Source organism: Zalophus californianus, chromosome 15, assembly GCF_009762305.2.
Source record: "Zalophus californianus isolate mZalCal1 chromosome 15, mZalCal1.pri.v2, whole genome shotgun sequence".
In the NCBI taxonomy this organism is placed as follows: Eukaryota; Metazoa; Chordata; class Mammalia; order Carnivora; family Otariidae; genus Zalophus; species Zalophus californianus.
This window is the reverse complement of record NC_045609.1, coordinates 85885315-85899452: the sequence shown is the minus strand read 5'-3', so window position 1 is coordinate 85899452 and position 14138 is coordinate 85885315. Positions and strand designations below refer to the sequence as shown.

The following is a 14138-nucleotide window of genomic DNA, read 5'->3' as shown; positions in this document are numbered from 1 at the left end:
GTGTTCTTAGGCCGAGACAGGTGACTTAGAGTGAAAACGGCTCATCCCGGCACGTGTGGGACCTTCAGGGGAGGCCCGCCGTGCCTCCTCTTTTTTTCTGGCGCCCCAGGAGGCTGAACCGCACCGAGAGCTCACAGGCCGGGATCTGTCCATAGGGCCGCTTCCTGCAGTGGGCTGGGGAGAGAAACGGGGAGCACACGGGGGGCTCCCTTCCCACCGCTCCTTCAGCCGCCGTGCCAGCCAGATCCTGTCATCTGCTTGAGTGTATTGTGCACGTATATCATTAGATCGCTAACGCTGTCTGTGTAATTCATTTTGCTATGGTTCCCATTGAACACATGTTCCCTCTCTATATGTGCATTGAAATGTATGCAAATACGGGCAGAAGGAAGATGGCTATCGGCCGCCGTGGAGGCCAAGGCAGGCCTGGGTTTTCTTTCTGCTGAGAAGCACTACAAATTCCAAGATGATGTGGCTCTTCATTGGGCCACAGCTGCCAGATAGCAATCTCCCGTGCATGCAGTAGATCCTGGATTTTTTTTTTTCCTTTTCTCACCTCTAAAGTAAATTTGTTTACTGTAATTTTTTTTTTGTGAATTATTTGCCATAATTGGCTGTGCTGATGAAGGTCACCCCCTTGGAGGAGACTTGTCAGTCTTTAGAGAGCTGATCCTTTTCAAATGCTCTCCATGCAATTAAGAAAAGCAAATGTCATTCGGAAGCCTCAGAAATGAAAATTTGTATGAACTTATTAGCATGAAGTCAACAGCGCTAGTTAAGGGCAGGTTCCCAGTGTGTGCTCTGCGCTTCTGCTGCAGAGGGAGATGCGCGTGGAATGAGCAAATATAACCCCCGCTAGTCCAACATTAAAGCAAACAAAGGAAGGTGGCATGTCGGCGGTGTTCTAAACAACAATAGCTAATGGTGATTAACTAGACGGTGTCTGCAGAGGGCTGCCTCTGACCCGTCAGGGAAGCCACGGCACACGCGCTTCCGGAAAACGCCCGCTTATGAAGACGTGCGGCCAGATCTGACCCAGAGTCTAAAAAGATGATTTATCTGAAGCCGAGCTACACGGGGGCTCAAATAAGATGAACAGCCTAATAAGGCCCCAAGATGTCCTTTGGAGTGCTCTTGTCTGCACACACAGCCATGAGGGAGCCAAGCCGGGAACTCAGGGGTGGCTTGGTTAAGCCACTTCTTGTTTACCAAGCTTAGTTACTACTTTTTGGACAAATATCCACAGAGGTTGTTGTAGCCACGGAAGAACAGCAAAACGGGGAGAGTGCCCCTCGGGCCTGGGGTCAGGTTCCTGGATCTGCGGCTCATCTTCACACCTTCCAGCATGTTGCGGGGACGCAGAAGGGGCAACACCTGGGGTGGCCCAGGGCTTGTGGGTGGGAGGGGAGCTTCATCTTTTCTCTCGATGGGGGACTGAGGTCTGGGCCTCCTCTGTCTGGGGCTAGTTGTGTCCTGACAGCATCAGCCAGGAGACCTGCTGGATCTCAGGGGCCACATAGCCCCCCAACACATGGCCAGCGTTGTCCATCCTTATTTGTATGCCAAAGGTAAAGAGGTGATCTGGGCCCGGGGCCCTGAAGACAGTGTCCAGGGCCCAGGCAGGCAGGAGAGAGCGTGCCCAGAGCCTTGTACCAGAACAGTCAGCAAATGGCTAAGGAGCTCCTCCTCCGCGTGGGGCCAGCCTACAAGAGGCCATCAAAGGCCTCAGTGAAGGTCTGCCAACAACGGTGTAGATGGAGGGCCGTCAGAGGCCAGAACAAAGCCTGCCTCCACGAGGCTGCATCCTTCAGCCCCGGCTCCGGCCTCCGTAAGGCTGCTGGGAGCCCGCGAGGGGCCTCCTGCCCTCCTCCCTCTCCCCCTGCGCCCTCCCTCAGCCACTGCCTCCCCTCCCCCAGCAGCAGGGCCGCCTGGCAGGCCAGGCTGCCCCAGCGCTGTTGTAATAACTCATGCAAATGTGAGGGCCCGCGAGACAAAGAGAGGTCAGGCCAGAGGCTCGGGGGTTCCTGTCGACAAACAATATTAGATGTAAAATGTGTACCTTTGACAAAAGTATTAATATAGTGCTTTTGATTTTTTTTTTCCTGATGAAAAGTGAAAAGTAGTAATTGTGGAGTGACAGAGGAAAATGAAGTTTTGAACCAAAAGGCAAAGTTCGCGGATGAAAAAACCCAACCCAATTAGCTGCTTATGAGGAATCGAAATGCAAGGCATTTGCTCCTCCATCCCCCTCAACAACCTTTTGATTGACTCTGCTCAGATCTGTACGGCAAAGCAGATAAATCGACATGCCACATGCACGCAATGCTTAATCATTTGTAATAGTCATATTTGCCCTGACATATAATTTGCTATATCAAGCCAGTTTTTTTCCCCCCTTTGCTCACCAGTATTCTGTGGCTTGGCCTTTGCTTTATAAAACATTTAATAGTTTGCTTTAAACACATCAACATGCTGATGTACGATTGCCCCTTGCGTGCCGCCTGGAGGAGTGGCCCTCCTCTTGTCCTGAGTTGGGGCCGGGGCTCTAAGGTGTGCGTTCTCTGTCTTGTGCGAGCAGCCACTCCGTGCATCAAGGCCATCAGCCCCAGCGAAGGCTGGACCACGGGGGGAGCCACCGTGATCATAATTGGAGACAACTTCTTTGACGGCCTGCAAGTCGTGTTCGGAACCATGTTGGTGTGGAGCGAGGTAAGCCTGCGCGCCTGGGCCGCGTCCGGCCAGAGCTGTCCCGCGAGCGGCTCAGCCGGCTGTCAGTGGTGCGTGGACACCGGGCACCCCAGTGCGCACGCCCCTAGAACTTGACGGTTCGCCTGTGGCAGGGGCTTCTCCGATGGGTGGGCACAGAACTCCCGCCCCCGCAACCCCGACCCTGGGGTTTCAAACCTGCCGTAGGAGGTCCCTCCATGCGCTGCAACAATTAGCGTTAGAATTACTAGAAGCAGGTTTAAGGAGACATATGGTGGCAATTTTCATATGAATGATGCCCTGTGGCCTTTCCTGCAAAGTAAAACCCAGGATCGTTTGCAGATATTTTTCTTAAAGAACACTGTAGATTCCCAGTCTCTGGGTGACAGCTAGGAAGGAGCATTCCGGGATGATGGTCCAATTTGTGCTCATTTTGGTAATTGTATCCCACCGACAAGTGCCCGCCCTCCCAGGCCAGCGCCTCTGAAAGCCTGTTCACCTGTGATTTTTGTAGCTCATCACTCCCCATGCCATCCGGGTGCAGACCCCGCCGCGGCACATTCCTGGAGTCGTTGAAGTCACCCTCTCCTACAAATCCAAGCAGTTCTGTAAAGGTGCTCCTGGGCGGTTTGTCTACACTGGTGAGTTCACGTTTCCGACTTCAGTGGCCAAGTGGGGGATGCCTCCTCCCCATGACAGCCTGCACAGGCGGGCTCCCTGCGAGGGCAGGCCAAGCCCCCTTGGCCCTCCGAGGGTTGGGTCAGTGGGGTGCATGGTTTCTGCATCCTCGTCCGAGTCAGTGATGCTGTGGACAGGTGCAGCCCCCACAGGCCGTGAGCTCCTGGGCCCCTCCCTGACCGTGAGGCCCTCTGCCTTCAGGCCTGTGAAGCGAGGTGGTGGGCCTGTCAGTAGCCAGTCAGCTCCAGCCTCCCCTGGGCAGCTGCCCGTGTGCCCGGTCCATGGGCCGCGTGCCCTGCGTGCCCGTGCATCGCCGCGTGCCCGCCCACGATGCTGCCGTGCATTTGCACATGTTGGGACTGGGTTGAAGCACGGGTCACATGCCCAAGGCCACACGCGCCGTAATCAGTGGGCTGCTGGTGGAAGCCAGGGGTCTGTCTGCTCCAGGCCCTGTGCTATTTCTAAAAGAGGATCCATTTTCTGCAAGGGTCTCCGAATTGGTAACCAGAAGGGGTCCCCTCTGAAATGGCACGTTTGTTATCTCAGAGTGCTCCTCTACGAAGCCCCGCCCACATAGGCGCTGACTGAACACTATTGGGCCGAGGTGGCAGTTGAGAAATGCCATCGATAAACTTGAAGTGTTCTGGTTTCAGTCCTCGCCAACTGCAAAAGCGCTAGGACCTGAGAAGCGTTTGTACCGATGGACAGCACCTGCTGAAACCCCACGCGGGTGACAGGGATGGGCACTTGTTTTCTCCTATTGTGGCCTCAGTGTGCTTGTGTTTGGCGGGGGCGGGTGGCCACAGGCGGGGGGAGGGGGGTCCATGCCGGGAGCCTGGGCTGGGGCTGCAGGCTTGACCACACGCTGTCGCCAGCTGCAGGATGTCCTGGAGCAGATCTGGCCTCCCCCTGGGATGTGGGTCTCTCTGTCCACCAGGCAGGGGAATGTGGGGGGGTGTGGAGGTCCCTTCCACTCAGGAGTTTGAGGAGGGAGGAGGGGTTACTCACCCACTGCCCCTTGTAGGAAACTTTGAGTAGGTAGGAAATGGAAAATTTAAGCTCCTCCACGCCACTTCCCGTAGGCCCAGTATTAGCTCGGGGGTGTGCCTGACTTGGGTCCTCTCAGACAGCCCTGGCCATTGTCCCCAGAGGCCAGACCCTCAGCAGCCTGCCTGCCAGTGACACCTGGGGTCCTCAGTGGGGGCAGTTTCTTCCTCTGTCCTCCCCGAAACTCTGCACCCTGCCACGTGGTCAGGGTGGGGAGAGGTGCCCATACTATGGGCCACTTTCTCCCATGGGACCAGCACACACTCCCAGGAGCCCAGAACCGCCCAGGAACCAAGGGGTAGTGGGCGTAGCAGAAAAGCTATGGGTGGACGTCCCTGGGCCCACTCCTGGGGTCTGGATGCTCCTGGCTTCCTGGGGAGACCCGGAGACTGGCATCTCCTCCAGTTTGCGAGGCCCCCACAGTGTCTTCTGCAAAACGGGGTCATGGAACGTGGGGCATCTAGGAAGCACCCACACGTCTCCAACAAGCGAGCGCAGTGCAGTGTGGGGCCGGGTCCAGGGAGGTGCGGCCGGCGTCCCATCCTGTGCCCGTTGGGGCCTCTGCACCTGCTGTGGGTCCTGGCACCTGCTGTGGGTCCGTCGTCTCGTGTGAGCCGTCGTCACGCCCTGCACACTCTCCACACCCCCTCTGTGCTCCCTGTTGGTGGGCATGACACCCCCGCGGGCCTCTGGCTTGTGAGCCTGGCGCTGTGCAGGCTCTGCTCGGCCCGACATTGGCCCGAGGACCTGGGCTCTGTGCCTCCTGACCCCGCTGAGTCCCACTTACTCCTTGGCCTCCCCCCCCTGGGCTTTGTGGGGGTCAGGGAGAACTTAGGGGTGCTGTCTGCCGCAGGTGGGCATGTGGCGAGTGGTGCCTTTCTGTGGTCAGTTAGGGTAATGACCACCAGGGTCCCCAGTCCCTCCAAAGAGGAGACATTTACTGTCTGCTCATGAGCCATGTGGTGTGTGGGCTCGCATGTCTGCCACAGGACCGGGGTGTCCTTGTTGGTTTAGGGCACTTCGGTGAGCATGTCCAAAAGTGGCCAGATGGACTTGCCCCATCTGCCCAGAAGCGGGGGGACGGTGGGCTTCTCCCACTTAGTCTGCCCGTCCTGGTTAGGTTCTTCAGCTGGTACCTTCAGGGGCTCCCTTCCCAGATCAGACCTCTGCAGCTGTGGGCTTTTTGGGGTGGGGGTGGTCAGTGGCCACTGTCAGAAGAAGGAGAGGGCAGAACCTGCCCTGCCCTGCCCACAGATGGCAGGAGGGGCCGGGCTGAGCCTCAGATCAAGTGCGGGAGAGACCAAAAGTGAGTGAGGGTGGGACGTCTGTCGCTGGCCAGCGGGTATCACGAGTGCAGGGCCTGGCACTGCCGGAGTCGGGGCTGGCTGGTGTCGGGGCGGTTCTCTGCGCAGGGCGCCGTCTTCCTCTCTGGCTCCCGGGGTGCTCCCCTCCTCCCTGCTCAGGGTGAGGGCGATCCCTCGGTGAGCACCAGCTGCTGCCCGCCGGCCTGAACCCCAGCTTCCATTTCTGCCGTGGACGTGGCCTGCACCCCAAGACTGGGCTTCCAGGGACACTGGCCCGAGGCTTTGGGGATTTCTTCCGTCAAGAGTCCTCCCACGAATGGGCCTTTCAATGAAGCCTTTCAGTGAGCTCAGTCTTTCCTAGCGGGAGGCTAATTTATTGCCTCCCCCCACACCCCAATCATTAACGGGAATATACATTTCAAACGCTGTGTAAGGGATACGGGGCCCGTACACTCTCAGGGAGCAGAGGAAAGGTGGGGTCATAACCTGTCTGACCTGGAAGCTTCTGTCTGATTTGCGTTGCCCTGAAATTGATGGGGACAGTGAAGCAATCAGGGGCAATTGCACTGTCCCCGCTGAAAACTGAGCCAACCCTTCTGGACGTCAGGACCCGGGCAGGCAGCCCCTTCAGGGAGGGCGCCGTCCCCTGGGCATCTGGCTCCCGTCAGTCCCCGAGGCTGCCGGGATGTCCTCGCAGGGAGCCTTCCCGGCTGGCCCAGGCCCGGGGATAATGGACCTGTGCACAGGGAAGGGGCCCCGCCCGCCAGAGGCAAAAGGCCTAAATGATCTGTTTACAGCCGTCTGAGAAACACCAGATTTTTCAGAACCAGACCCGATTAGTCAACCCAGAGAGGGTGCGGGCGCTCTCCGCTGCCCCCGCCCTGGGAAGCCCTGGGAAGGGGAGGCCGGCCAAGACAGTCCCTCCAGACCCTTCCGCCCGCTGCTTTCACCAACTACTATAAAGGCACAATTACCTTGGGAGGCAGCGGCGGTTCAGTTGATTAGCACGGTGAATTAAAAGAATGAGTCACAAATGACATGTCCGGCTCTTCCATACTGGTCCTTTGTATTCCCAGTGTGCCTCACCCCTGTTGTAAGAAGGTCAAAAATTAGAGAGAGAGAACAATTTTCAAGCGGCTAGCACTTAGGAGCAGAATTAACAATCACTCTGTATGTAATTGCCAGTTAATAGTAAATTGCCTTTTAGGCTGTAAAATGCAATATAAACGGGTGGGCACCTAAAATTAAATTAATGAGATATTTGCTGCATTTAAAAGTGAATAGTGCAAATTAATAACTGAGTGCAATGCTTGTTTTAATATTTGTCTAATAGTGTATCATTTGCTTGTTTAATAATAATTAAAATAGTCCTGGCAAATCGTCCTACCTGAGAAACTCCTGGTAAAGGGCGAACTGAGCAGTTTCACATGTATAACTTCACCAGGAGAAACACATCAAATTGTTAAGAGCAATAAAAGAAATTTTTTAATTAGAATATAGGCATTGCCGTGTTACCTGATTCAGACAAATTGGAATCTGTATGCTTCTAATTGGAGTTATGTTAGAACGAGAACTAGTTAACAAACACGTTTCCAAGCGTGAGGTGTTCCTGCACAAATATGAGTATCAGTTTTCTCCAAATGTCCACGTGGCAGAGGGTCTCCTGTTCCACAAAAGAGCTGAGGCTGGTTGGCGGTGGCTCACCTTCAGGCATCATTCCCCAGAATACCGGGGTGCAGCCCGTGGCGGGGGGCTCCCTGCTGACCTCCTGCACCTGACTGCTTGTCTGGCCCACCCTCATGTTAGAGATCTCTCTTGCTCATTTACAGAAATTATCACAAATTACCAGGAGTCAACATGTTGTCTGCCAACGGCCAAACTTAGTTCCTAACCAAGATATTGGTGGTTGATGGTCAACACGTCCAGAGCGGGAGCAGCGCGAGCTTGACTGCTGTGCCTTGGGCCCAGCTCGGGTCTGTAATGCATTTCCCTGACGGGGACATAGAAATGATGATTTTTCTGCACAAAGACGTGCATTCAGTTTCCCGCTTGTGAAATCATTACTCAGCCAGTAGCTGCTAACGGTTTGTGATCTTCCCGATACAGTATTTATGTGTGTGTGTGTTTGTGTGTGTGTTTCTTTTTGAAGTTAGATTGTGCCTTAAATGGGGGACACGTCAAGGCAGGGACGGCCCCGTCCTCAGGTGCTGTCCTGGTGCTGGGCAGGTGGTGGTGGGGGGGACCCTTTCCTCGCCCAGGGCCTCCGGTCACCTCTGGCAAGCTTCCCCCCGTTCACCCCCGCCTCACGTCACCCCCTTGAAAGGCACTCATGTTTCTGAAGTGTTTTAAAGATCTTTTGTGTGCATTCAGATGTGATTCTGTCAACAGCACGGTGACACGCTGCAGAGTCAACAGTACCCTTTGACCACAGCCAGCACCAACTAGCTGTCCCCCAGGCCAGCGCCCTTCAGACAGATTCCTTGTGTCCACAGCACAAATGATTCCTAATTGCCCCCCACAAATCATACTGTTTTTACTGTGCCTACACTAAATGCTCATGCCTTCTCTTCAGTGTGAGCCACCTGATTATTTCAGTTACAGATTTTTAACTGCATATGTGGGCCTGGTGGAGAGACAAATATTGTAATTACGGGCCCTGGAGTTTGGGGAGGCTTCCGGCCTGTCGAGGAGTGTGCCCTGGCCGGTGAGGCCCAGCGGGTCTTGGCTGGTCCCTGTCCGTTCCTCTCCGTGAGCGCCATGGGTGGGTGTCACGGTTCCTCCTCGGTGGTTGGAGGGTGTCGGTGGGAGGCCACCGTCCCTGGTGGAGAGACCTTTCTGTGAGGAGCGCTAGGTGGGGCCGTGGGTTCAGCTCAGGGCGCGTCCAGACCTGTCCGGCGTGGGAGAGTTGGGACAGCTGTCTGCGTGGCGCACAGCTCCGCCCCCGCGGTCCCACCCGGCCCACCTTGGCGTTGCTCATTTGTTCACTTACTGGCGGGAGAGGGCAGATCTCTGCCCATTGCCTGGGCGGTGTGCACACCGGGCCGGCTGGCTGTCTTTAGGGTCATTGGCAGGGCTCCTGAGGGCCGCAGGGGAAGGGAGGGCGGCCCCCCTGGTGTCCCCTGGGTGGTACAGCGTGACACCAGGTAACCAGCGGCTGGTCTGCCGGCACGCGATGCGGGCGCGGGGAGCGTGCACATTCAGCCGGCGCACCCTCCTCGGGAGCAGCGCTGGGAGGGCTCCCGGGGTCACTGCTGTCCCCTCTCTCCTGTCTCGAAGGGGGCCTGGAGAATGAGACACACCACTTGTGCTATTGCACAAGTAGACTATTTGTCCTAATCAGTGACACCCATTTACTAGAATTGCTTAAAATGAACTATACCTCATACAGAAATCGCACATTTAGAGACTTCCATTCATCATCTGAAAATTGAGGGCCAGTAAACTTTTCTGCTCCTCCAGTGGGATCATAGGCATGCATCAAAATGTTAAAAATGATTGGTGAGAGGGAGCTGTCACCCATTTATCAAGGAAAAGAACATTATTTGCTAATTTCCCAACCAGGCTGGTGACAGGGTGCTCCGTCTTTGGACCCACGGTGACCAGCATGGCCTTTTTGTTATTAGTACAAGTCAAGCGCTTTTGGGCAGTTGCTAACAAGACACATTTGTCTGTCATCAGAGGGGCTGTGGTGGTTTTCCAAGTGGCTGTGACCAAAGTCGGCTCCCGGTGCCCCGATTGGCTGCACTTCCCGGGGCCGCGCTAACCCAGGAGGAGAAACCGACTGATAAATCACGAAGTTTCCGTGTCAAGGTGAAGGTATTGACTCTCCAGCACCAAACCTGACAAAATGTAGCCGAGAGGAGACAGCCATTTATCTTCCCCAAAGGACAAAAGGGTCATCTGGGTTTCATTCAGTGATTGTCGAGATGTGGATGGGCAGAGGAGGCGGGCCTGGACCCCTCCGCCTGCTCAGCCCCCTGCACCGGTGGGGTCCCTGGTCCCGCCTCCCCCCCCCCACTCACCCAGGGGGCCCGCGGTAGGAGAGTCACAGGACTGAACGGGATCACGAGCGGCGGTTTCATTCAAGTCTCTGGTCGGCAAGGATGCCGGCCACACTTCTGAGAACAACTCGGAAAGGGCACGGGGGGCGGGGACCGGGGAGATCACCACTTAGAAGTGCAACAAAGTGACCGTAGTCCACCCAGGTGCAGAATAGAGCAGAGGTAATAAATGTAAAAATAAAATCACACAAACCACACCGGCAAAAACCCGCAAGTTCAACAATGAAGACCAAGGGCGGCGCCAGAGGAGAGCCTGATGTGGAGGTATGCGGTTCTTTTCATGCTGAAGGAAAGGACTAGATCACCCAGTGACCCCAGAAGAAGAGAAACGGGAACTACATGTCACGGTTTTCTTTTTTCTTTCTGGCTTACCACGGTCGCCAAGGCCCCAGACCTCCTCCTGCCAGGCCCATTTAGCTGGACACTGGGCACGATGCGAAGGGCCCGGGTTGGAAGCTGACAGGGGGCGCGTTTCGCTCCCGTGGGCCGGGTGTGGGGACAGTGAGGCCGCTGCAGCTCGGGGCCCGCCTTGGCTTCATTTTGGGGGAAGATCTGCAGACCCGCCTGCACACATTTGTTCTGTGTCGAGACTTGGGTCCCAGATGCTCGGCCTGAGAAAAAGTACTTTTCAAAAAATTAGCATTCACATCACTTGGGCCTTTTTTATTCATGGTAGAATATGCAAAACGAGTAATTCCTTTCGTAGAATGGTTTTTCAATAAAAACAACAAAATGGGAAGCTGTTAGTGATGCAGGCTGTTTGCTATGCCCCTCCCCCCCAAAAATAGAAGTTTTCAAATGCTCTTAATGAGCATATGGAATAACTTGGTTCCACAAGGGACCTGAGTGCATGTGTTATGGCACATATGCTCAAGAAGACTCATTACAGACAGTGTTAAATTTTAAATACAGAAAGTCCTGTTGAGACATTTGGCCACTGCAGACGTGGTAAGCGTTGGTGTTAATCATCTTTGGAGGAAGTTCCTTTAAGGGGCAGCCGGGCAGTGGGTCTGACTCTTCTGGGCAGATGCCGCCCTTCCCTGCCCTCAGGAGGCGGGCCTTCCTGACATCTCCCACACACAGAGGTCCTATTGCCTGGCCACGTGGGCCCCAGGGCCTGGGCCCTGTCCCACTCCGAGCATCGAGGACCCTCGAGGACCCAGGTCAGGGCACCGAGGCGGTCGGATGTTGGGGATTCTGCCATATTCCTTCTCCATCTTGTCACCCCTTATTCTCTCAGGAGGAGGCCCTCGGCTGATGCCCCTCGTCCCTGCCCTCCGTCGCCACCCCATGGACGGTGGACGGTGGACGGTGGGGGGGAGGGGCTGGTGGCCTGCAGCACCATGGTCCTCCCCATCCTCGTGAATCTGGGCGCCTGGCGCTGGTGGGCAGCCAGAAGCTTTACCACGAAAATCCCTCCATCGCTGGTGTTGGAGACCATCTCGTGCTTTTCCTAATGAGCACGTCCCCAGTCCAAAAACATCCTATGTGAGCTTCCAGGTGCCTTGGTGCTGGGCTGGTGGACAAGTCTCGAGGCCAAGGGAGCCTCTCCAGCATTTCTGTGGGAGCAGGACTTTTGCCACAGGGGTGGCGCAGGTGAACACTTCACCACGAACTTGGCATTGGACCACTGGGTATTCCCAAGCTACAGCCTGTAAATGTGCCTCATGTGCTTGTCTTCAGTTAAAATGGAGGTTAATTCAGAGGTTGACTTGTTTAAATACCACGAAAGCAAGGGACACGTGCGTGAGGTGTGGGGGCTGCCACGTCACGTGGCTCCTTGCCTGTGGGGAGCTCATGCTGACGGTCTGTTGTCACAGTCTCTGCGACAGCGCCCCGGGTCACGTGAGCTTTGTCAGGGCACCATGGTACTGAACACCTGTTGTGCTGGAGCCCCGTACCCACCCATCTCCACGCACCCCTACTCCTCAGTGCCCAGAATTCTGCAGCCGCTCATGTCACTCCTGCCCTCTGCCCTTGGAAAATGCCCCCGACAGGAATGACATTCAAGGTGAACATGGTGTCGAAGGATGTGATGTTGAAGCTTCCTGGCAACATGATTTGGGATTTACCCATGGCATCTGGAAACATTCAGGGTTTTCCTGATGCCTGCCTGCAGCAGGTACTCTGCTGGGCACCACAGGGGATGGAGAAGAGAAGGGAAAGCATCTGGGTCTTACAGGTGCTTGGGGCATGGCAGCACCAGGCAGTGGGATCCTCACCAGAGGAAGGAGCCACATCTTCTTCCTGGCAGCCTGATGCCTGGTTCTGGGCTGTACTCGGCAAATGACGCACGAGCCACGTTTATGATTCCAGTGACTCCGAGTCTTATGGGAGAGAAACCGGATGTAGAAAAAAAAATGGATACTCATAAAAGGTGCTAAGTTCTATGAGAAAAGGGACAGCAGAGGCACTGCGGGTCTTCTAGGAGGGAGACCTCCAACAGAGGTGGTGTGGGGGGTGCTGGGGAGGCTGCCCCCTGGACATAGGCAGTAGGAGTAGGGTGTTTCCAGGCAGAGGGAAGAGTGTGGACCAAGTATGAACTCAGACGGAGCAAGTCTGGGGGAGCGGCTGGGGGCCAGGGTGGCAGGGAGGTCCCATGAGGCCACAGAGGCCTTCTGATCCCAGTACTGTTGGGGACTTGGCAGCCTCAACAATCTTGTGTTCAAGGACTGTGGTTGGGGGAATTCCAGGATTTACATTAATTTCGGCGAGGTCTTCAAAGGCTGTGCCTTAGAACATTCCTGTCCCTGAACACCAGGAGTTAGAGATGCCTGCGCGGAGATGGGAAAGGCGGTCATGTTGGGAAGCCACGTTATGCTCCCTGAGTGGGAGGCCGGCCCTCTGCCCCACAGCTGTGGTCTGCCGTGTTTGCTCGGGTGTGGGCCTCCCGCTTTACACAAGGGCCCCAAAGCACCTCTATTGCAAGACGGTGTTCAGACCGTGAAAGGTATTCCCTCAGTAGAGGGATAGCTGGTGTATATATTCTAATCCAGATTAGAGACATTCCCTTCTTTTAAAATCTAGTTTTTTATTCAGATATAGTTCATGTAGCATAAAATGCCCCCAAACTGTACCATGAGTGGGTTTTAGTATATTCACAAGGGTGTGCAACTGTTCTTAGGTCAGGAACACTTTCATCACGCCAGAAGGAACCATGCATGCATTGCATTAGCACTCGCTCCCCACCCCCCCACACCCCTGCTCCCAGGAACCCCTTCCACCTCCTGTCTCTGTGTGTTACCCACTCCTGCCATTTCATGGAAATGGACTCTTACTCATGTGGTCCTTTGTGACTGGCGTCTTTCCCTCAGCATCTTGTTTCGGAGGTCACGTGCTGCGTAGTGTGCATCAGATCTCCGTTCCTTTGCGGGGCTGGATACTCTTCCACTGTTCGGAGAGACTTCATCTCATTCATCCGTTCATCAGCTTGAGGACGCTCGGGTGTCACCGATGATGTGGCTGTGACACATTTGTGCACACGTTTTGTGTGGACAGATGAGAATGTTACCTTTGCTTTGGCTTCTCAAAATCAAAAATGTGATGCCTTCTGCACTGGTCTAGAGTCTTCAGGAAGTCCCACAGTTGTTATGTTTCTGAGCACCTCTGTGCACCTTGCGTGGAGTGGGGTGGGTGTGGTGACACGGCTGATGGCCCCGCCTTCAGGGAGGGGGATGGACTCCTGAGCAAGTGAGTGCATGGGCTGGGCATGTGTGTCCCTAGGGGGCTGGCTGGCTGGCTCTGGAAGCCCAGGGGTGGGGGTCTTTCTGTAGCAGGCACACTTACAGCCCTGGGAAGGGGGTATTACCTCCGCAGCTCATTCTGCAGCTTATGTCTATACGGAGATTTTATGCTGGTTTAAAGTGTGCAAATCCATTGCCGGGATGGCTCTCCACAGAGTGTTATGTTGCCTGTTTGGGTTTTAAGACCCTTTCTTGGAAAAAACAAAACAAAACAAAAAACCTCTCTAAGAGGGTTAGCAACACTAGGACACTTGATTTTTCTTTCTCAAGGAAAGGATGACAGATTGTGCGAGACCTTTCGTACACTGAGGGTGATTCTTATTGGCTGGCCTCTCCGTTCCTCTTGCTCATGGGTTCTGTACACGTACAGGGAGCTCACGTGTGTTAGAACAGCCTTGGTGAGGGGAGGCGAGGCTTATGGGGTGGCCAGGGCCCCTTCCGCACCCTGGAGCCGCCACCATGGGGAGTCCGTCTCTGGGCTCCCCATCCCCCGGGGACAGAAAGCCATCCGAAAAGTGAGATCCAGTGACAGGCCACGTGACTCCGTTTTCCTTAGCTGCCGGACTGGGCTTGGTAGGTGTAGTTTCCACAGGACTGTA

At 55.2% G+C, this 14138-nt stretch overlaps 1 protein-coding gene across 15 annotated transcripts in view; it reads left to right on the top strand.

Moving 5' to 3' along the window:
- EBF3 (EBF transcription factor 3) overlaps positions 1 to 14138 on the top strand; it is a 126971-nt gene that overhangs the window by 92991 nt on the left and 19842 nt on the right. For all 15 annotated transcript variants that reach the window (XM_027596731.2, XM_027596732.2, XM_027596733.2 and 12 more), the window contains 2 exons: positions 2579 to 2709; positions 3221 to 3347. In XM_027596731.2, coding sequence (XP_027452532.1) covers positions 2579 to 2709; positions 3221 to 3347 — 258 coding nt within the window. The remainder of the gene's footprint in view (positions 1 to 2578; positions 2710 to 3220; positions 3348 to 14138) is intronic.